Raw genomic sequence first — 23,697 nt, 5'->3', positions numbered from 1 at the left:
CTTGTGGTGGTAGGAAACATGCAGAACTCGTTTTCTTAATTCCAAAACACAAAAGACAAAGTGTTCATGGGCTATCAGGAGCCAGGTCTGGGCAAGGACTGTGTCCCAAATGACCCTGAGAAGTCTGATATTTATTCTGCCAATGAGGACCTTTGGCTCCATTTCACAGTCCAGTAAGCAAAAGCAGGCTGGAGGTATAGGGGAGGTGGAGACAGGATGGAACAGAAGATGAGTACAAACTCCCATTTTGGTTGTAAGCACTGTTGGAAAATGAAGTCCTCTCCTCTCTGTACAGTTATTCGGTTGACCAGTCACTGAACGCCCAGCCCAGTGGCCTGCCCTGGCGGAGCCCCGCGTGGACATTAGGGATGGATCTAGTAGAGGCACGGTCCTGTGCTCTGGGGGTCTCCAGTCTAAAGAAACAAAGACACAATGATATTCAGGAGAACCAAGATGGCGGCATAGGTTAACGCTGGAGTTTGCTGCCTCGAACAACCACTTCACAAATACAACTAAAAGACGGAACGGACATCACCCAGAACCACAGGAACGCTGGCTGAGTGGAAGTCCTACAACTAGGAGGAAAGAGAAACGCATACCAACACTCAGAGGAGGCGCAGTGCTGAAGTCAAATTCTGAGGTGCGGAGTGCGCGGAGCGGGCTGGCGGCGGAGGGCGTGGTTGGTGTTTTCAATCGGGAGGGAGTCGCAGACTCTGAGCTCCAGATTCGGGCGAGTCTTTAGGGACCCTGACTCAAACGGGAGAAGCGGGACTGTCTGGCTTCGGTCGGAGCGAGTGCAGCTTTCTCTCTGAGGTTTGCAGCGGTTGCTGGGACTCAGAGAGGCAGAGCCCCTGGGGACAGGACTGAGAACAGCCATAACTGCTCTCTCTGGCCCACCCTGTTGATCCCGTGCAACCCACCCACCCCGCCCAAGCCCTGCACAGAGGCATTTGCCAGATAGCCTCAGGCAAACGCCAGATTAGCACCTTCCTAGAGGACAGAAGTTCTCTCACTGCAGACACAGCTGACTCTCACAGCCACTTGGCCTGGAGGTCAAATCCCCCCCTAGTATTAGCTACAACAATCAAGGCTTAACTACAAGACTGCGCACAAAGACCACTAGGGGGTGCACCAAGAAAGCATAACAAAATGCGGAGACAAAGAAACAGGACAAAATTGTCAATGGAAGATATAGAGTTCAGAACCACACTTTTAAGGTCTCTCAAGAACTGTCTAGAAGCCGCTGATAAACTTAATGAGATCCTCGAGAAATCTAATGAGACCCTCGATGTTGTGATAAAGAACCAACTAGAAATTAAGCATACACCGACTGAAATAAAGAATACTATACAGATTCCCAACAGCAGACCAGAGGAGCGCAAGAATCAAGTCAAAGATTTGAAATGCGAAGAAGCAAAAAACATCCAACCAGAAAAGCAAAATGAAAAAAAGAATCCGAAAATACGAAGATAGTGTAAGGAGCCTCTGGGACAGCTTCAAGCGTACCAACATCAGAATTATAGGGGTGCCAGAAGATGAGAGAGAGCAAGATATTGAAAACCTATTTGAAGAAATAATGACAGAAAACTTCCCCCACCTGGTGAAAGAAATAGACTTACAGGTCCAAGAAGCGCAGAGAACCCCAAACAAAAGGAATCCAAAGAGGACCACACCAAGACACATCATAATTAAAATGCCAAGAGCAAAAGACAAAGAGAGAATCTTAAAAGCAGCAAGAGAAAGAAACTCAGTTACCTACAAGGGAATACCCATACGACTGTCAGCTGATTTCTCAACAGAAACTTTGCAGGCCAGAAGGGAGTGGCAAGAAATATTCAAAGTGATGAATACCAAGAACCTACAACCAAGATTACTTTATCCAGCAAAGCTATCATTCAGAATTGAAGGTCAGATAAAGAGCTTCACAGATAAGGAAAAGCTAAAGGAGTTCATCACCACCAAACCAGGATTATATGAAATGCTGAAAGGTATCCTTTAAGAAGAGGAAGAGGAAGAAAAAGGTAAAGATACAAATTATGAACAACAAATATGCATCTATCAACAAGTGAATCTAAGAATCAAGTGAATAAATAATCTGATGAACAGAATGAACTGGTGATTATAATAGAATCAGGGACATAGAAAGGGAATGGACTGACTATTCTTGTGGGGAAAGGGGTGTGGGAGATGCGGGAAGAGACTGGACAAAAATCGTGCACCTATGGATGAGGACAGTGGGTGGGGAGTGAGGTCCGAGGGTGGGGTGGGAACTGGGAGGAGGGGAGTTATGGGGGGGAAAAAGAGGAACAAATGTAATAATCTGAACAATAAAGATTTAATTAAAAAAAACAAACAAAGACAGATGACACACCCTTGGAGCCAGGTGTAAGACCACACACAAGGAAACATGACGACAAGAACACACTGCTAAGGCTGTTCTGGAACCAGCATGGGGTTCCTAGAAATTAGCAGTGGAAAAATATTGATTGATTAAATTTCATAGTGAGGCAGGTGTGGCTTAATGAATGAGATCCAGCCTCCTTATCTGGAGACATATGTTCAAACCCAGCACTGGCACTTACTATAATCTAAACTTGGACAAATATCTCTGAGCCTCACTTTTTCCATCAAAACAATGGAGAAAACAATGCCCAACCTATCCTATTGTTGTGAAGATTAACTGAGATACTACTTGAACATAGCACAGTCCCTAGTAAAGAGTAGACCGCGCTGATGTATAGATATGTTACTGAATGTGCTTTTTTGTTGTTGTTTTTTAGGGTAAGTGTTCATAAAGTACCTTCTGGTCTTCAAGCCCCACTTTCATCTGTGCACCATGCTCATTCCTTTTCTCTGTGGGAAACATGAAATCAAGGAAACAACATAAGACTACTCAGCCAGAGCACTGCCACTTGCTAGCCGGCTTCCCGAGCCAGCTCCTTGACTGAGGAGTCTGTTTCCTCACGGATCAGTCAGGGCTGCTGGTTGCAAGAATCGCACCGACTCTGGCTCTACCGACCCAAACTGGAATTTACTGAGCAAATATTTCTGGCTCCCAGAATTGATAGCTGAAGAATCAGACTTGGAAATTTGGCTGAAAACCAAAGTCTAGTAGAGGAAGAACAATCTTTAGCAGGACATTCTGGCCAGGAATTTCAACTGCTGGGCACTGCCCCAAAGTGCCACCATCAGACTCATGGCCACAACTCCTGCCACAGGAAAGGATGTCTAATTTTCCTGCCATCTTTGTGCCCCATGTTGCAAACCCAGAACCCTGTTGGACAAGACCTGATCACCATGGTGGGAAACAAAGAAAGGTCTCGCTGCCACGGTGGCCACGGAGTAATATCCAGTATTCCTTTTCACTGACATTAAGTACAGCAGCAGATTCGTCCCAAACAGGAAGTGGGTCAGATGCTGGACTGCCAATCCTCCCATCTCATCTGTGAAATGGGACATTCATCACAGGGTCGTAAGCAGCATGGACTAGCATGACATTTGTCCAAAAGTGCTTGGCATATAAAAGGCATCCTGTTACTTTACTTCCCTCTTTAATAAAACAAAAGGCTTGGAATGGTGTCTTTATCTGAGGATTTGATCAGTGTGCTTAGAGATAATGACATTCTGAGTTTTCAAACTGGAAAGATGGCTAGGAAACAGGATACTGAAGAGTGGAGTGCCAGGCAAAGAAACAGCAGTGGGAAAGAGCGAAGAGAAAATGGTAAGCTTGAGTTTAGCTTTCCTTTGATTTTTGGTTTTGGACTGAGAACACAGCTCCATCTCTGTCTCATTCATTTTAAAACAGGTCTAAAAATTGCCTGAAGTCATTGCTTCAAAATAAATCTTTAGTGAATTAGTATTTGTTTTCAACAAAGAATATATTACCAAAAGTATAGTTATAGTCACTGTTATGAATTCTTTTCAGTGGGTTTTTTTGTCCTGTTCTGAGAGGGTTTGATCCACCACTTGTTGGCATTTGCCCTAAAATAACCTTTACCTAAGTGTAGACAATTAGTTTAGCAGAAACACATTTTTTTTCCCTCTGACTCAACTCAAATAGAAATTACTTTAGATTTTATAATTTGGATTATCTTTTGCCATGGCTCTGCTTTATCAAAGTGAATTGATTTCAATTGAAAGTTTACTCTACGTTAGAATCCTATTTTAAAAAGGAAATTTAATCTAAAATTCAATTATAGAAGGTCTGTGCCAAAGTGAACAGTCAACTAGCACTTACTGAATGCTCCCTGGGTACAGAGCTCTACCTAGGTAACTACAGCAGTCAAAAGAAATGGAAATATTATCCCTTTTCACAGAGAGTTTTCAGTTTCAAATAAAAAATAAAATTCAAAACTGGAAGGAACCATAAAGATTCCCCATCCCAATGGTTTTCAAATGATTCTTGCTTCTCAAGCTCTGGGCTAGTGTAGATTTGTCCCAGGGACTCCAAGAGGGGTCAAATGGGGCTGGGGCAGATCAAGCCATGGCAGTCTGGGCCTGTATACACTCATTCAGTCCAGAAATTCGGCATGATCCTTGCCTCCTCTTTTCCCCTGATACCTCATATCTAATCCAGTAGGTGTTCCCATAAATTCTAGTTTTAAATCCACCCACTTCCTCCATCTCCCCAGTCCTATCCAACTTCTAGCCATGATCCTTTTTCACCTGAACCACAATAAGAGGGTCCTAATTAGTCTTCTTATTTCTTTGTTTAACCCTCAATCCCTTCTTCACTCAGCACCCAGGCCAATCGAACTAAAACTTAAGTCACATCATGCTGCCCCCCTGCTTAAGACCTTTGAATGTCTTCTCATTGTACCAAGAATAAAATCCAAACTTTGTACCACTGCCCACAAGAGCCTCATATTCAACCACATCTTGTGTCACTTTCTTCATCTTCACTTTAGCCGTGCTAGGCATCTATCAATTTCTAGAACTGCTAGAACCCATCAAGCTCTTTCCCTCCATAGGCCTTCGTATTCACTGTTCCCTTTTCCTGGAACACTCTCCCTAGCTCTTCACATGGCTGGTTCTGCCTTTGCTCTCAGATCTCAGTTTAATTTTCACACCTGCAGAGAGCCTTCTCTGACCATCCTCCCAATCCAAAATAAGGACTTTCTGTTATTTTCTATCAAGGTACTCTGTTTACTTCCTTTACAAAACTAACAATGATTTGTAATTGTTTTGAGTATTTACTTATTTATTATTGATCTCCCTTACTCATTTGTCAGCCTCATAGGGACCTGTCTATTTTGTTCTCCATAATGTCCCAGCATTCAGCACAGTGCTAACACATGGACAGAGGTGCTTAGTACAGACGAATGAATGAATGTCCTGGTCTTATCTGGAATGTTAGAAAGGCTTGAGCAGAGGTCTGAAGCCTGAAGGAAAGGTTAATAGACAAAGGGCGTAGAGAAGGGGAATGAGGAAGGAAAGCAGTCCAGAGAGATAAAGATCCGAAGGTCAAAGAGCATGGTTTTTAAAAAACTCAAGGAATATTCATGTTGCTGGAACAGAGAACAAGTGGGAGGCTGTAGGAAGTGAGTCAGGAGGGTCAGGCAGAACCAGCCAGCGTCTCTCCCCTGGGATCCAAACCACAGGACTGAGAATAGGGGAGGAGTGAAGTCCCCAAAGGAAGGTCAGAGCGCTCTTGGCAGAAAAAGGGGGACATGAATGCGCAAGGCCAGCAACAGAAGACCATTGCTCCTGGTTTTCCTCCTGCCTCTTTGGCTGCTTCCTTGGGCCATCCTTTGAATATCGGCTTTCCTTGGACTCTGTTCATTTCCTCTCCTCGTCACACTGTCCTCACGTTGCCTTGAGATGGCTCATTCACTCTCACAGCTCCACTGCCATCCATCTGCCGAGGAATATTCCATTCCAAATCTATCTTGAGCCAGGTCTTTTCTAGAGCTCTAGATTTACACATCCAACTACCAACCTCATATCTTCAGCTGGCTGTTCCGTAGACACAAAGAGTCAGCAGATCCAAAACTGGTTTCCCCTCCAGTTGTTCTCCGTCTCACCAAGTAGCTCCAGCCTGGGAACTGGGAATTATTCCTGACGTCTCAAGCCCACTTCTAATTCCACACCAAGTTCAGACAATTCCATACTTTAGTTGCCTCCCAGTTCTGTCTGCTGCCTTCCATCTTCCTGACACTTCTTCCATTCTTCCTCGGATCACAGAAGCCTCCTCACCTGCCTTCCCCCTTCTAGCTCACTCTCTGCTCTGCAGCTAGAGTGAGCTTTCTAAAATGCCCATCTGGCCGAGTCATTTCTTTGCATACAACCCTTCACTGGCTCCCATTGTCCTCCAGATAAAGTCCATTCTCCTTAACAGGGGTGAAAGGCTCTTTACCAGTGGCCATGCCTTTGTCTCTAGGGGCTCTCTTACCCTCCCAACACCGCTTAGCAATATGGTTTCCAGTCATACGCAGAGCTACTTTCAATTCCTTGAGTAAACCAAGTTCTCCCTTTTTGCACATGCTGTTACCTCTTCCCAGAACAGTCATCTCCATACCTTCCCCTGCTCCCATCTCCCCCAGGTTAATTCTTTCCTGATTCTGCAGGCTTTGATGTATCCATCTGTTCCTCCAGGAAGCTGTGCATGCCCCCTAACTCTGAGCTATGTCTCACCATATTTCTCCTCCCATGGCAATACCTCCTGATACTTGGCTGCCTGATACCCTCTCTGCCCTTCACTAGACAGTGAGTTCCTTGGAGACAGGAATTCTTTTTTCTGTTTGTCTATGGTATTTCCAGCACCAAGCAGCATTCCTGGCACATAATAAATATTCAGAGAGATGCTTGTGTGATGAATAAATGGATGAATGAGTAAAATAAACATTCCTTTCAGGAACTTGGTTACTGTAGTTTCAGGCACAGAAGTCTCCAGCGGCTTCCTCTTCCTGCATCTCCTGTTTGGCCACAGGCTGGTCAGCAGCCTGGTCAGCAGCCCGTGAGAACGCTGAACACTGGCTCAAGAGACTCCTTGACTCACACCCAGTGCTGGGAGCCCAGTCTTCCCTTAAAAGGCCACCTTATTGAAAAGTGCCTATGATGGCGGTTATGAGCCCTATTTTTATCTATGTTGGAAAAGTTTCAAAGTTAATTCCCAAGCCAAAGACATTAAACTCAGGAACGTGGATGAGCGAGGAAGCATCTACATGATGCCTTTGAGTCACAGCTTTGTTTTCCATGGCAAGGGACTCCATTCCTTCCCGTCACTGGGCCCTTGCTTTTAAGGACTGGCTGACTGTAAAAAGGCTTTTGCTCCCGTGTTCTTCCTTAACACTAGATCCTGCAGCCTTTAATGGTCTATGAAACGGTGTCGTCTTCCCTAAGATTCTCTTAACTGTGCTGGGGCCCTCAGAGCAGAACACAGAACAAATTGCCAAACGTCTCCCAGTTTAGTCAAACCAGCTTTCCACCCACTTCCCCAAAGGGATTTGAATCCTGGGTGATAGCATTGCTAGCAGCAGAAAGGAAGGAGGCAGGGTTGCCAGAGGAGAGGGCTCCCAATGAGCCTGGCTAAAGAAATAATTGGACAGAAGCTACAGAAATGAGGAAAGCAACCCAGCAGGGTTGGCGAACAAGTGGAGGGCTGTGCCAGGGAAAGAATTCACCATCAGAGTTGGGGGGGCTGAGGGGGGGGAGAGAGAAATTGTGGAGAAAAGGAAAATGTCAGTGAAGGTTAGAAGGAAGGAAGGGAAGGCAGGAGGGAAGCAGGAAGCAGCAGTGCAGATGGAAGGAATCAGGTAGTTTGTGGAGAAAGTAAGGAGGAGTGGAGTCATTTGGGGAGAGAGGAGGTTGGAGAGTCAGGGGCAGGCCCCAGAGAGATAGTCATCTCCTCCCCCACAGCAGATTAGAAATGAGAGCCAGGGAATAGATCAAAGAATGTTCTCACTCCCAGATTCAAGGTACTGAATTTGCTACCATCCCTGACTCTGGGAATTTAGGAAAAATAGATTTCATCCAAGGGTGCTGGATTCAAGCCCACTGTTTGTTTTTTTGTGTATGTTTGTTTTTGTTAGTCCTCACTGGAGGACATTCTTTCCATTGATTTTAGAGAGAGTGGAAGGAAGGGGGGGGGGGGGGAGAGAGAGAGAGAGAGAGAGAGAGAGAGACATCAAGAGACATCAATCAGTTGCCTCCCACACTAGCCCCAACTGGGGCGGGGAACCTGCAGCCCAGGTATGTGCCCTTGACCAGAAATGAACCCAAGACCCTTCAGTTCTCAGGCTAATAGTATGCTGCCCATTTTTTGTTTGTTTTTTAAATCCTCACTCGAGGACAATTTTTTTTTTTTGCATTGATTCCAGAAAGAGAGAGAGAAAGAGAAAGAAAAATCAATCTATTGCCTCATGCAGGTATTCTGACCCCCACCCAGGATCAAACCCGCAACCTGGGTATGTTCCAATCACAGAGCTACATCAGCCAGGGCTCAAGCTACTATTGGGCCTCCCTCCCCTTTCCCTTAGCAAAAGCCTAAACAATTCAGGATCCATGCCCCATTCTCTCTGCCCCACCTACCCCCCTTTTCCCAGCAGCACACACACAGCCCAGGGTCACAGCCCCTATGTGCCACTGCCCCTTCCTGCTTCTCTGGGACAGGGACCAGGCTGAGAGTTTGGAGTCTGGGCTGAGTCAGCAGTGCCCGGAGAAGAGATTGCTTCCTGGAAAGTCTTGCTTCAAAGCTCCTGGCTGGCCAAGTGCTGGTAGGAAGCAAGAGGCACGCTGGAGGCTGGAGGTAGCGTTAGCTTTCAAGATACCTCTCACCAGAGAGAGCATCATGGGATAGGAATTTCCATAGTCTAGCTTAATGAGTGCTTCCAGTGTACCTCAAGCTGGCCAATAACCTCCATCCTCCCCGATTCAGAAAATTGCATTTTCCAGGCCTCACATGAGAGTTCGGAGTCAAGATGGAGGCTCTGATTCCTAAATGATCTAGTTACTTCTCCTGAAAATTAGACAAAGTATAGTTTCTAAATCTCAGATGTTTATTTTCCAAAGATATGTCCATATTCATTGGGGTAGCAAGAATACATACAGGATGCTCTGTGTGGGCTCAAGGCAGCATCCTCTCTTCACACACACACACACACACACACACACACACACACACACACATACACACACACACAGAGCCAGCATAGCCCTGGCCAGTGTTGCTCAGTATTTAGATCATCATCCTGTGCACTGGAGGGTCTCGGGTTCAATTAATTCCCAGTCAGGACACATACCCAGGTTGTGGGTTTGATCCTGGGTGGGGGTCAGTATACCTGCATGAGGCAACAGATTGATTTATCTTTCTCTTTCTGGAATCAATGCAAAAGAAAAAGAAAAAAGTCCTCGGGTGAGGATTTAAAAAACAAACAAAAAATGGACAGCATACAATTAGCAACAATCAGCAGCCTGCTCCAGGGGCCACGCCCCTGCTCTGTCTCGGGCTGTGATGGGCCGTCTAAGCCACCCCACCTTCTCTTTATTCTGGGAGTGTTGACCCCACTGCAGGGTGAAGGGTCATTTCGACAATCTCACTTTGGACAAGTGAGAAGAGAAAGCATTCTACTTTGATCCCCACAACTGCTTGCTATGCAGTGGGCATTCTACTGGGTAGGCAGTGGGTGGCAACAGCTGCCAGACACCTTCCCCCAAGGATGTCTCAGTTGGTGCCAAAAGCCCATATAAGCTCTTTCTGATCTCTGTGCCAGTGACTACGGGTCCTGGAAGGAAGCCAGGAGGCCACCAAGAGCCTTGCATTCTTCTCCTCCCCCTCATCCGCCAAGAATGGGGAGGGATGGCTTGGGAGCCCATCAAGAAAGGAGCTAGTGGTTCTTAGACACATTTTCCAGCTGTCACACCTGCTCACATGGGAACTCACACTCATGTAGACACACGCACACTCAGAAATAAATAGTTTCAGGTTTTCTTGTTCCATGTGCCCCACACCCAAAGCAGCTGTAATAAAAACTCCCATCAATAAAACTGTTGTTCCCAGTTTGTCTCCTTCCTCCCTCCCTTCTTTCAGCCCTTCCACTGACATGTATTGATGTTTGACTGGCACCTACCATGTGCCAGCCACTGTGGTAAGAGCCAAAGACACAAGGACACAGTCTCGGGGGAGAAAGTATATATGAATACTAATCAGATGCAAGACAATAATAGAGTGTTACATGATGGTGGCCACAGGCCAAATCCGACCTGTAGGCATGTGTAGTGTAGCTGGCAAAGAATTTTTAAAAATTGGAAAAGTTCATGTGGAAGTCAGTATTTCCATCTTCTTTTGAAATAACAAGTCTGGGCCTGGCCGGCGTGGCTCAGTAGTTGAGCATCGACCCATGAGCCAAGAGGTCAGAGTTCGATTCCTTGTCAGGGTACATGCCCTGGTTGTGGGCTCAATGCCCAGTGTAGGGCATGCAGGAGGCAGCCAATCAATGATTCTCTCTCATCGTTGATGTTTCTCTCTCTCTCTCTCTCTCTCTCTCTCCCCTCTTCTCTGAAATCAATAAAAATGTATTTAAAGAAACCAAAACACATCTAGCAACAACTGCAAAGACGTGGAAGTGTCCCCTTTAAGAGGGGAAAGGCATTCTCGGTTTGTCACAGGCTACACACTCCCATCTCCCACCCACACTCTTCACCGTTAATTCAACTGGCTCTTCATTCATCCACGTTCCCTGCAATGATTGTGCAGGTGTGAGAACATGGGGTCCTTAAAATGAAAAGACATCAAAGGATCCAAAGTCGAGAACCATTAACTCTGCTTCAGAAAGTCAGATGAGTTTGCCCTTGAACTAAGTCGAAATACTTCATTGATTTAATTAGTTGTTGTTTCCCTCCTCCCCCTGGAGAAGACAGCATAAGGGAAGGCTGTCTTCTCCACAGAATCTACAGCGAGTAGCAGAGCCTGGTCCTCAGCTGGTCCCAATGCATACTTGTGAGATGTGTTGAATGAATGGAGTCACTAGAAGCACCAGGTGGGAAAGGCAGTTCCAAGCAGAGAGAACTGTGGGACAAAGGCAGGATAGTAAATAGTGTACAGGGAAACTGCAAATACTGCGTGTGAATGGGAGTGCCGGAAGTGTGAGGTGGGAGGGATCACGAAGGGTAGAAGCAGCAGCCGTTGAGCAGAGAAAATAACACCAGTGGGATCACGAAGCACTTTTGATGCCACAGTAAGAAGGTACCCAGGGAACCTTGGAAGTGATTTACGGAGTGAAGTGACAGGATCCGATTCTTGGTTCACAGAGAAAACTCTGGCAGAGTGTTGGGTGGGGAGAAGTGAGCTCCAGAGAAAGGCAGAAGCAGCAAATAGAATTCAAGTCAAAGCTCCCCATTACTAGTACCTTTCTGAGGCCCCTACACTCCACTGGGATCTACTTTAAGAAAATGGTGCCCCCTGCTGACTAAGTCTGGGCTTGCACCTCCCCGGACCAAGAGGGAAATTATGTTTGGCCCTGAATCAGTGTCTGGAAGCCCTGCGCACAGAATTGCGAGTGTTGTGGAGATGTATCTAGAGGGCCTTCCTTCTAGGAAAAGAGAGGCCCATGAGAATGTATGTGACAATGGCTAAAGCCAGGTATGCCAGATAAATACAGAATGCTGACTAAATTTGAATTTTCAGATCAACAACACAAAAATGTTTGGTATAAGTATGTCTCTAATAATGCATGAACAATTTATAGTAGAAGTATGTCTAACAAATTGTGTTTATCTAAAATTCAAATTTAGCTGGGCATCCTTTATTTTTATTCACTAACGCTGACAATCCTTGATAAAATGTGTGTAGGAGGAGCTGGGAGGCAAGCAGACATGAAATTGGCTGGATTATGCTCTTTGGGTATCTCTGCAACCTCAACCCCACCCCTCCATGTAGGCAGTGCGGGAGATGCTGCTTTCTTATTATTTTGCGGTGGTGCCCAGTTGTTCACCTCTATTTGGGAAAAATCTTTTAATGAAATGAGTCCCATTAATACGGGACCCTGTATATTTGAGAATCTGAAGAGAGCTTCTGAGAAACTGAAAAGAGTCATGGATTCTTTTTTTACAGAGAAATGAACCTATCAGCTTGACACGTGTGAGCACTTGTGCCATTGCTCATACACACACACTTTTACGTGAAATTTCAGGGCGTTCCCAGCCTTCATGTAAGAGTGATGCATTCCTTCTAGGGATGTGGTATGAATGTGGCAGTTCTAGATCCTGAGGGGGAAATGGTGCTCGTCAGAACCTAAGCTGAAACATGGAGCTTCCTCTAGCTCAGGCCACCCACATACCATGACGAAACACAGAAGAAAGTCCGTTTCTGTCCTTGGCAAATGCCTTGAACCTCCTCCCTCTCCCACCTCTGCCAGAACTAACAGGGCAGGCACATTGGGACAGAAAACCCACCAGCCCTCATGGACTTGCGCCTCAGCCAAGTGGAAGGCCCTGAATGAAATAACCTGTCCTTCCAAGACCCTCTTGGTTTCCCTTCCCATCCTTCTTGCCACGGCAGGCATAGCCCACCGGTTGCCGGTCTGAGGGCTGTGCCTGTCAGAAATTGGCTTTCACTAGGTGAAACCTGCCAGAATCAGTGCTGGATACCCTCAGCTGGGTGAGCAAAACCATGGCCTGAACATTCGGGGATGGGGGGGGGGGGTAGATTTTGGAGCAGAGGAGCGGAGTCTCCCCCTCACACCCCTAACTGGGAAGCCCCCTGGCCCCCACAGCCTGCTCCTGGCACTACAGAGGGAGGGCAGGAGTGGCCTGGGTCAGGGTGCTGTTTTCACTCTCTCAGTATGTGCTAAATGATGTAAAACCTCTTTGCAGGTTGCTTCCATCTTTGTCAGCATGATTACGGGACATTCCAGTTCCAGTGCCCCCAATTGACCTAGTTGCATCAACAATCATAATGAAATGCCTAACCATGTGTTACCGTAGGATGTTTTACGTTGAACATTTTCTGCAATTAAAAAATTAATTTACCTTTTTTTCTATATGGTGGTGTGATTTCCAACCATCATTTCTTTGGAAGAAAGGTCTGTTCTTCTGATATGGGTAGCTTTTCCTAATTTAAATATATAAATGTGTGTATGTGTGAGAAACATCGATCTATACGCAACCTGACTGGGGATCTAACCCACAACCTGGGTACGAGCCCTGACCAGGAACCAAACCAGCAACCTTTTGGTGCACAGAATGACACTGAACTGAGCCACATGGGCCAGGGCTACAATTTATGAGTTAAAATGTCCTTTTCTAAGCCATAATGGTGATATTAGATTTTTAAAATATTCTTACTTGGAAAGATTTTTTTAAAAAGCAGCATACCTGTCAGCCCTCCAAATTATTTGGAAATTCTCCTGGACCAGGAAATCCAAACAGCGGGGCTTAGCTCGCTGACCTGGCCTGTGGTGCGTGGACTCGCTCTGGGGCCCTGCCCTCCCACCGAGGCGTGTGACCTTCAGTTAATGCAGTTTCCAATGTGGGGAGACTTGTTTCTGGCCCGCGCTCTCCCCAGGAGTGTTGTAAGGATAAAATGTCACGGACTAAAAAGCTCTGGGAAAGGAGGAGCTCAATAAATACACGAGATTGCTGCTCCTCAGGACAGCTGGTGCGTGCTCAGTGGGAAGGGCCGGATGGTCCCACGGAGACCCAGGGCAATTTCTCCGCAGGGCGTCTGGGGGAAGTGACCAGCTCCGCTCATAAAATGTGCAAACGGTTCCGCTGCCAGTGGAACCGGACCGGCTGCAGAGGCAATGGGTCTCCAGAGGGGCTTTGCTCCTCTCGCTCTAAGGGCACAGGTCCAAGATACTAGGACTCCGAGTCTTGGGTTCTAGCTAATCTCTCAGGGACATACCCAGGGACCTCCCGCAGGTCACCCAAGCTCCCCTGACTTGTTTTCTCATTTCTACTAGGTGCAGATGCTTGCTCAGTCCTCTTCATGAGGGTGTCACAGGGCTATGAGAAAGCACACCATCCATTCCCTAAATACCTCACTTTAAAGATTAGCCAGTGTTTAAATCCTGCCCCTTTAAGTCCTCTGGAAAACAATGTATAATTTTTATTTCTTCTAATGTTTAATTCTAGAACAGCTTTCTCAATGGTTTTATCCCAAATCACATTTGTGGGTCACTCCCCTTGCCGTAGGCTAAGTGGTGTACAGGACATGGAAAAACTGCTTGCCCTGGCTGGTTTGGCTCAATGGATAGAGCATTGGCCTGCAGACCAAAAAGTCCTGGGTTCAATTCGAGTCAAGGGCACATACCTTGGTTGCAGGCTCCTCCCCGGTCCGGGCCTTGGTCGGGACTTGCAGGAGGCAACCACTCGATGTGTTTCTCTCACATGGATGTTTCTGTCTTTCCCTCTCTTCCACTCTCCCTAAAAGTCAATAGAAAAATATCCTCAGGTGAGGATTAACAAAAACAAACAGCTGAGGAGGTGGGTCTGATGTTTGACCAAAATAGACACAGTACAATACACTTCAAACTCAGAGAACAGTGTCTGGGGAAAGCTGTGCTGGTTCCCTCCCTTTCACACATAGCTGAGAATTAACTGCACATGAAAGTCCTTTGATCTTTAGAAACACGAGGCATCGGGCTGCCCAAGGTTAGGGATCAACATACTTTTGTTTGAACTTGTCTGGCATTTCACATGTATCAGCCCTAAAAACCTAACAGTGTTACTCACTGTCTAACCTGGCACTCAGTTCCTGTGATCCCGGAGGTAAGGATGCCGCCCCCCCCCCCCGCCCCCCGAACAAGCTGGCAGCTCACACATTTTCAAATATCTCCCAACTCAATTGGAAGTTGTCTCACTGCAGAGCCACCCTTCTGCCTGAGCTCTCACTTCAAGTGATTGGAGGGAGAAGCCAGGCAGTTTAAAGCCCCATTCTCTGCTTGGCAGTGGGCCCAAAGCTCACTACCTCCTCCTTCAGCCTCCCACACTCCCTCCAGCTCAAGCCTCACCGTGCCCAGACATCTTCCTTCCTTGCTACCCCTGAACATTTGAGATGCAACGATTTGTTTACCCATCTCCCTATTAGACTATAAACCCCTTAAAGGTAAGTACTGGCTCTACTCAGCTTTGAGCTCCCGGCATTTCACAGTACGTGGCACACAAAAGGGAGTGCTAGGTGGACAGGGGGCTGGATGAACACACCAGAACGGGGCTCCCAGCCCACTGTTGGTAGGACATGCCTGCTTTAGGAACAGGTGAGAGCCGTGCTGAGTTGTTGAGAACTGTCTTGTTCTTGGTGACTAGCGTTAGGCATGTCTGGTAACATACTACCTAACTGATCCACAGAAGACAGTTTGGAAGAACAATCAGCTAATTATGCAACTTTCAGGATGAAAAAGAGTGGGGCCCTAACTGGTTTGGCTCAGTGGATAGAGCATTGGCCTGCAGAATGAAGGGTCCCAGGTTCGATACTGGTCAAGGGCACATGCCTGGGTTGCGGGCTCGATCCCCAGTAGCGGTCATGCAGGAGGCAGCCAATCGATGATTCTCTCATCATTGATGTTTCTCTCTGTCCCTCTCTCTGATATCAATAAAAATATATTTTTGAAAAAAGGAAAGGAGTGGGGTAAGGGGTGAAGGAATTTCAGTAGATGTACCCAAAACCTCTTCTCTCAAGTTCAAAATGAGAGGGGGCCTTAGGGCCAGAGCTGCAGCGACACCCAGGCCCCTAGAGGGAGATGAGTGCGAGTGAGGCAGGGCTTGAAAGTCTGGGCGGGGGGTGGCAAGGCAGGGCTCAGGAAGGAGGCTGGGCTCCCATCTGGAGAGCCCAGGGCCGGGGCTGCTGAACAGATGGAGTGAAAGTTGCAGCTGGTGGAAATGCACTTTCATGTGTAAAGTGTGGTCCCTGGAGGATTGCGATTTCCAACTCTGAAGGCAGCAGTAGGCAGGTGGCTCTGGTCCATGCTCCGCCTTCTCCCCCCAATGCCACCCAGAAAACTCAGCAGCGGCTCTGTGCCAGGACTCAGCCACCCTGCCTTCCGCCAGCAACAGACAGAAGCTGGCATGGTGACACCTGGGCTCAGCCAGGACGGCGGAGGACTGCAGTGCTTTAGCAGCTGAAGGGGGCAGGAGGACAGGAAGGATTAATCCAGCCCCCCCAGGAGGGGACCAGGTGGACTCAGACAGAGATGGAGAGGGAATCGGACCTTCCAGGCTGTTCATGACACACATTTGGGGCTCTCTTTTGGGTGAGCTTTGGCTGAAGGGGAGGCAGTGGGGAAATGTGAAAACAGCAGACTCTGAGGCTCGGGGCTCAGTGTACCCCAACCTCGAGAGAAATTTCCTCAGGCGAGAATATATATAGTTTTTTAAAGAAATATTTGCCCACCAGAGCTTGGAGAAAGTGGGTTTTTTTACATTCTAAGGCTCTAACCCAGCCACCTCTCCTGGCACATTTAGACTCTCACCTGTGGGATGGAAGATGCAATCTATTACAGTTCCTCCCTATAATGGTTAGGCTCTTGAAGGAATTAGCCACCCAACCAGGTGACCACACCTGAGAGGAAGCAGCTTGGGGAATGGGCATCAAGGTCTGCCTCTTCCCTCTTTCTCTGTGTGAGGCTGTGCTCCAGGTCATCAAGAACACACACTGCCAACTCTGTTTTGTTAAAATCCAAGTGCTTTTTTTCCCAGAATATGTGATTTTGCTTCCTTTAAAAAAAAACCCACAAAAAAACAGACAAACCCAGTCGTTTATCCCTATTGTGTCCATTTTCCTAAGAGATATCAATATTTGAATAATAACTTAAATATTCCTGCGGTGGAGGTAGTCTCTCTTCCTAGTGGGACGTCTTCTTGGCTCCTTTCCCAAACTTGGCATCGAGACCCAGACCTATGGGAAGGGAGAAGATGGGCTGAAAATTATGGGGAAAAATAAAACCTACCAGTGACTTGGGGGGAAAAGGAAAGTTCAGCCTTGATGCGTCAAAACTGGGGCTTTAAATAAAACTAGTTTCCAAACATGGGTTTTATAAAGCTCCCTCGGAGAAAAGAGAATGGCATCAAATGAAAAAAAAATCACCAAGACACAGGTAATTATGTGTGTGTGTGTGTGTGTGTCTGTGTGTATTACAGCAAGACTGAAACAGTCCAATTTCTAAGCTCATTCTCTCAACTCATAGAAAGCATAAAGTAGAGAATAAATATAATAATTTTACCCTGTTCAGTTTCTGGGGAAACCTGAGTCACTGGAAGGAAATCACTAACATGAAATGATTAGAAAGGTTGGATTTAAAAAAAGTTTCCTTACAAACCAGGAATTCTACTTCTGGATATTTATCCAAAGAAAATGAGAACACTAATTCAAAAAAATGTATGTTCGTTGCAAGGTTATTTACAATAGCCAAGACATGGAAGTAATGTAGGTGTCCATCAGTAGATGAATGGATAAAAAAAAATGTGATACACACACACACACACACACACACACACAATGGAATATTAGTAGTAAAAAAGGAACGAAATCTTGCTATTTGCAACAACATGGATGGACCTAGAGGGTGTTATCCTAAGTGAAATACGTCGGACAGAGAAAGACAAATACTGAATGATTTCACTTATATGTGAAATCTAAAACAAACAAACAAACAAACAAAAACAGACTCACAGAACCAAAGAATAAACTGATGGTAAACAAAAGGGGAGGGGGGCAGAGGATGAGTGAAAAAAGTAAAGGGGAATAAGATGTACAAACTTCCAGTTATAAAATAAGCCACAGAGATGTGGTGGACAGCACAGGAAATATAGGCAATAATATTATAATAAGTTGGCATGATGACAGACAGTTATTAGACTTATTGTGATGATCACATCAAGTATAAAAATGTCGAACCACTATGTTGTACAACTGAAATGAATACACTATTGTACGCCAACGATAATTATTTTTTAAGTTTTCTATAAAATAACTAATTTCATAATTATACAGTAAATTTTAGAGAGGAAAAATAAAGCTCTCTCACTCTCTGGATGGCCCAGAGATGCCTGCTCTGCATGGAACTTACCCAAGAACACAAGCACAGTGCCCACCCACTGCATGGAGCTGATGGGGTTGGCGAAGAGGATCACAGAGGCCAAAATGGTGAAGAACTTCCGAGTCGTAGTGATGATAGAGCAGGTCAAGGGGCCGAAATACACAACCGTCATGAAGATGAAGCTCTAGAGAAAGACAGAAACAGGCGGGCTCAGGTTGGTTCTTGGGTATCTGCCACGAGGTCTAAAGTCTGAACAGGATATCAGAGTTAATCCTGCCACCCCACCTCTCCCAGCCAGGCCAGTCTCCCAGGGAAGCCACGCCACCCGTCTCAAAGCACTCACCTGGCCCAGGGCACTGGTCAGGCCGAACAGCAGGATGTTATAGATGATGGCAGGGTACCTTTCGGCAAAGCTCAGGAACTCCCAGAGCTCGCCAGTGAACAGGATCGCTGGGAAGAAATGTCAAAAGGTGAAGGGTGCATCTGTGTGCCCATGCCCTTGCACACACCCGCACGCGGCCCACTGAAGTACGCTGAAAGGGGATAGGATGTGGGAAATGCATGGAGTGAGCTTTTATCTTCCCCTCAGGCATCCTTTTTCTATTTTCCTGACTAGAGAAACTAACTAAAGGCTCTTCCTAAAAAGGCTTGATAACTAACTAGTTACTTCTGCCAAAAGTGACTGAAAGCAGAGATCCTCAGATGTTGTGGAAATACTGATCCACACGTCCCGAGTTCCAGGCAGCCCCAAGCACTGGTCACTTCCAGCCATCAGCAGCCCCTCTGTTATATTGTAAAAAAATATATACTTTCTACACGTGCCCAGATTTGGAAAAGATTATGAAGGTCTGATCTAAAAGCAAATACATCCATTTTCAAGCTACATTCAACATACACCACATACCAATGTCTCACCTGCCTCAGAGGAGGACGAGTTCCCAAGGCACCCTGGTTCTACCGCTGTGTGTCCCCCCCATGTTGCTTAGCACAGTATGCCACGACTGAGCCAGGGGCGAGTCGCAAGCCGAGCCTGCCGGTGCAGGTTTACCCAGGACAATTCTCGGGGCTTGGACACAGGGCGTCTCAGAGTCAAGGTAGGACTCGGGCCTGGGCAAAGTGAGCAACTGCCACTGGAGCTGGAGATCAACTGAGTGAGGGCAGTCTGCCCTCTGGTGACACACGGAAAGAACAGCAGAACGGCTCCTTACCAGCTCCCAGCAGCAGCGTCGACCAGAGGTTAATGTTCAACATCATGTGGTTGGAGCCTGTTTGGTAATGAGCCCGCATGTGGTCCTGGGAAACACCTGTCAGTCCATCCAGGGTCAGAGATAATAACTGGAAAAGAAAGGTTGTACCCTGCGGTGAGACGGCCAACAGGGCGGCTCCCTGACCCAGGACACGGGACTCTCACCTCTCTGAGATTCCTCAGAAAGCTGTAGCCTTAAGACAGAGTCCTCAGAACAAAATGCGGCCATTTGGTCACGGGTGGAGGATGGGGAGAGACCATGCCAGCTCCCTCGTCCCCCAGGCACTGGAAAGCCACGGTGAGAGGCATACTACTCCTCACTCTTTGCTCTCAGATCCCTGTGCTGCCACACGAGCATTTAGACATAAGCCTCAGCGTCAGCCCTTTCCCAGGAGAGCTGAGCTGCAGTTAATATTTCAGGCTTCCGACCACGGCCTTAGCAGAGCCAGGGGTTGTGTAGCAAGAGACAAAGACCAAAAATGGGGGCAAGGAACACCACAATCTCTCTCAAGACATAAAAGTGGCCTTTTTGTCTGCCTCGGTGGGGTTTTTCCCTGGTTAAGATGACTGAAAAAGGCTGCCTTCCCCGCCAGGAACGCATACCAGGAGCAGCTCTCCATAGCCAAGTGTGTGTTCTTCCATCCCAACCACTTTCTTGGGTTTGTACATGAAAAGGGCCACTCCAGCCACAATGAGCAGCACACACAGGTACTTGGCCATTGGGTACTTCTTCTTCAAGAGGGTCACTCCCAGGAGCATGACTACAGGGAAGAAAGAGAATGGAAAATTCAGGAACCCGTCGACATTGATAAGCCCAACACCCTCCTCCTAGGAGCCAAGAAAAGACTCATGGGAGAAAAGTATGTCCGTGAAGGAAGGCCTATAGAGGATAAGAGGAGGGTGTGGTATGAGGTTGGCACCTAGAGAGAGACGACTGAGCAACAGGGCTGAACAGAGTATAAGGCAGGGAAAGGGAGATAACCAAGGTGAAAGGTCCAGGAAGAAACAGGGCAAAGGTGGGTACCGCGAGGAAGAGTGAAAGGTTGAGAGAAAGTAACTGATGGTCAAAATGGAAGGTAGGGTGACAATGTAAACACATGGGCCACCAATGTGACTGACCACGTGAAGCCTCTAGCTCCCAGCTCACGTATACCCAACACCAAAGGTACTGGCACAGATGAGGGTGGCAGGGGGAGGATGGAGGGAGTCCTGGAGGCAGCTACAATGGGATGATGAGGCCTGCAGGGACTCAGAGCTCCAGCAGAGAGGGGAGGGGTTATGATAGGAAGAGAGGATGGAAGATGGGAGACCATCTTCTTCTCCTTACCCGGAATTGGTTTGCAGGATTTACCAAGGACCTGAAATTAAATTCAGCAAATAATTTCTGAGCATTTGTGATTTGCCAGGTACTATGCTAAGTGCTGCATTAAGATGAGTACGTGTGGGCCTACATCAGAGACGGCAGCCTCACAAAAGCAGCCCTATCGTGGCCAACCCTCCACCGCTAAATCTCAGACCCATGGCTCTCTGCACTCTACATTCCCCAAACATACTTTCTGAGATGAAAAACCCTTAGTCCTTTTCAAATAACTTCTGATCCAACCCTCATCCCACCCTGAGGCTTCACCTGAGTTGGGTAGTTGACAAACTGTAGTGCTGAGTTGCTGGAGACCATGGCCCCCAGATAGGAGATGGAACAGGCAGCATAGAGCCAACTCCGAGTACGATCCACCCTGGCAGTGTCAAAAAACTGGATCACTGGGGAAGACAAAAAAAAAAAACAGGCAAGAAAAACCTGGAATGGACCACTGAGCAAAAGTTGAAGCCACATGAAAAAAAAACAAAACTTGTCAAATAAGATAAGTACAAGCTATTTCTGTCCTCTCACACTGGGAAATATCTGTAGATTATTCAACCCAGCGGTTCTCAACCTGTGGGTCGCGACCCCTCTGGCGGTTGAACAGCCCTTTCACAGGGGTCGCCTAAGACTGTCCTGCATATCAGATATTTACATGACGATTCATAACAGTAGCAACATGACAGCTATCAAGTAGCAACGAAAATAATTCTATGGTTGGGTCACAACATGAGGAGCTGTATTTAAAGGGCCAGAAGGTGGAGAACCACTGATTCAGCGCTCCAATCCCACCGAAGCCTAACACAAGACCACAAGCAGGGCAGAGGTGGGGCACAGAATCATTCCCTTCCAGGGACTAGTTAGCGTGCTGTTAGTCCCCAGGGAGCAGGGAGAACACTCAAAACATGCCTGCAGTTGACACCTAAAGGAAAACCAAAGGGACAGAGAAAAATTAAGTATTCTCAAGGGGCAGCTGTAAGACGGAGGACCCATTCTCTGCACATCTGACCCAGGTGGTCTAATTTCAGGGAACAGGGCTTCACTCCATTCCAGAGCCACGCGTTTGAGAGACTCCGCAGAAAGGCCATGCACGGGCGAAAGGGGGCGGGAGACCTTGGGAGTGAGACCTTAAGGCTGGGTCCCTGCCTACCGTCCAGGATAGAGGGGGGGGGGGGGGGGGGCGCACCTCGCAGAACACTAGCTCGGTACTCACAGATTTTGGCAAACACGGCGTTGATCACACATTGGATGAAGACCAAAGTTAAGGCAAAAGTGAACGTCTCCTGCTTGGCTCCCTCCCCATACTTTCCTCTTGTTCTAGGAACGAAACGCATGAAAAAGACGGGGAGGAATCAGTGTGTTTCCTTCAGCGTCAGCCAGTGTGTCCAGCGGCGCTTGGCACTTTGAAGTGATCCTGCCTCGCTGGAGGCAGGGGGAGCCTGGCAAGGACCACTGGGCTCATCTGGCAATTCCAAAGAGGACCGCGCAGGTCACGGAACCTGCTGGGGGTGTAAGCAAGTCCCAGCCCGTAAAACCCAAGCCCTTAGGACCAAAAGGGGGGGGGGGGAGGAATCAAGGGAAGAGAAATCACCAGGTCCCGAGAATCCAAAGACCAACTTTCGCATTTTGGACATCTGGGGAGGCGGAGCGGCGCTGCAAAGGTGTTGGGGTGCAGGAAGGGCGGGAGGGCAAGAGGGAACACCTCGGGCAGGGGCGTGAAGACCGCGAACCCCGCCGCAGGCTGCGGGGTGGGGCAGGATGGCGGGGGGCGGGGGGTGTCTGCCTCCCCACCCGGGGACCCGCTCACATCTTCTCCTGCAGGATCCCATAGTAGAAGTAGCAGACAAAGACGCCGAGGAAGCAGAGCGGGAGCCGCAGCCGGTCGGGCACCAGGGAGTTGCTAGCGGCCATGAGACGCCCAGGAGACCCCACTGGAGACCCGCTCACAGCCGGCAGCGGCAGCGGCGGCGACAGCTCCAGCCGGACATCGCCGACCGGCGACAGGGGCCTCATAGGAGCTGCATGCGACCGCCGCTCAGCAGGGCCCCACAGCCACCGCCACAACTGCCAGCTCAGGGCTGCCGAGGGGGAAACGCCTCGGAACCCAGAAACCGCTTCCAAGAAAAGGAAAAGTACCTTGGGATCTTTGTTTCGTCTCTACGGCCAGGGGGGGGCAGCTGCCCCGAGGTGAATGCCTTGCCCTCGAGATTTTTCCAATCAGGCAACTCCGAGGACAACTACAACTCCGAGCTCCACAGGAAGACCTACAAGCTATGCGGGCGTGGAGTGATGATGTAGAAGGATGTGGAGGTCACCGATTGGCTGCGCCGTGTAAAGACTGACAGGTGGGCGGGGAGAAGGCGTGGCGGCCGGCTGGGCAAATCGAGTGGTCTTTTTCCCCGTCGGCCGGCCGGCTTCTGCTGGGTCCTAACGCCAAGAACTGCTTAGTGGAGCGTTAGCGCCCCCTAGCGCTGCCCAGCGCCTACCCGCCTCTACCAGAGGATGTGCAAGGCCCGGCTTCGGACAGCGGTCCTCCTGCGGCAAACCAAGCGGGGCAGGCCTTCTGCCCCCTCTCCTTCACCCACAGGCAGGGCCACCTGCGTCTGTCACCCAATTTCGTGCCACAGTTTTCTGTCTGTAAACGGGGTAATTCCTAAAAGCGCCCTGTCACCGCTCGACTGTGGTGAGGATCAAAGGAGCTGCGGTTTGTGAAAGCGTTTTATAAATTGTAAAGCGTGCTGTGCGAAGGTATTCATTACTCTTTGAACGACCCTTTCACAGGGGTCGCCTAAGACCATCGGAAAACAGATATATAATGACATATTGTTTTTGTGATTGATCACTATGCTTTAATGATGTTCAATTTGTAACAATGGAATTGGGGGTCACCACAACATGAGGAGCTGAATGAAAGGGCCGCGGCATTAGGAAGGTTGAGAACCACTGCTCTAGGGTCTCACAATTACCAACAATGGAGCAAACCCTCCTGATTCTTCCCGATCAGTGAGCTCCGTGTTGGACCCCTCCCTTATCCAAGTGTGGGGCACCCACCTGCTGGCACCAAGAACCAGGGCAAGACGGACCCCGGTCTTTCCACTCCCGCCCCCAACCCCCACTTCGTG

General features: G+C 48.0%; 1 protein-coding gene across 2 annotated transcripts; it reads right to left on the bottom strand.

Moving 5' to 3' along the window:
* Positions 1 to 16,600: 16,600 nt before the first annotated feature.
* Positions 16,601 to 22,798, bottom strand: SLC35B1 (solute carrier family 35 member B1). Of its 2 annotated transcripts, none has more exons than XM_081109716.1 (9): positions 22,712 to 22,798; positions 21,789 to 21,892; positions 20,846 to 20,976; positions 20,546 to 20,576; positions 19,822 to 19,979; positions 19,181 to 19,307; positions 18,316 to 18,422; positions 18,003 to 18,156; positions 16,601 to 16,831 (listed from the first exon to the last, which is right to left on the bottom strand). In XM_081109716.1, the coding sequence occupies exons 3-9, from the start codon at positions 20,891 to 20,893 to the stop codon at positions 16,779 to 16,781; spliced, it is 678 nt and encodes a 225-aa protein (XP_080965842.1). In that variant the 5' UTR covers positions 20,894 to 20,976; positions 21,789 to 21,892; positions 22,712 to 22,798; the 3' UTR covers positions 16,601 to 16,778. The 2 variants fall into 2 exon arrangements, with proteins under 2 accessions (XP_080965842.1, XP_080965841.1); XM_081109715.1 differs by lacking the exon at positions 22,712 to 22,798 and adding an exon at positions 22,383 to 22,602.
* Positions 22,799 to 23,697: the final 899 nt, after the last annotated feature.

Source organism: Myotis nattereri (assembly GCF_964212035.1).
Source record: "Myotis nattereri genome assembly, chromosome: 16".
Lineage (NCBI taxonomy): Eukaryota > Metazoa > Chordata > Mammalia > Chiroptera > Vespertilionidae > Myotis > Myotis nattereri.
Note: the sequence above shows the minus strand (reverse complement) of the source record. Positions and strands in the feature narration are given on the sequence as shown.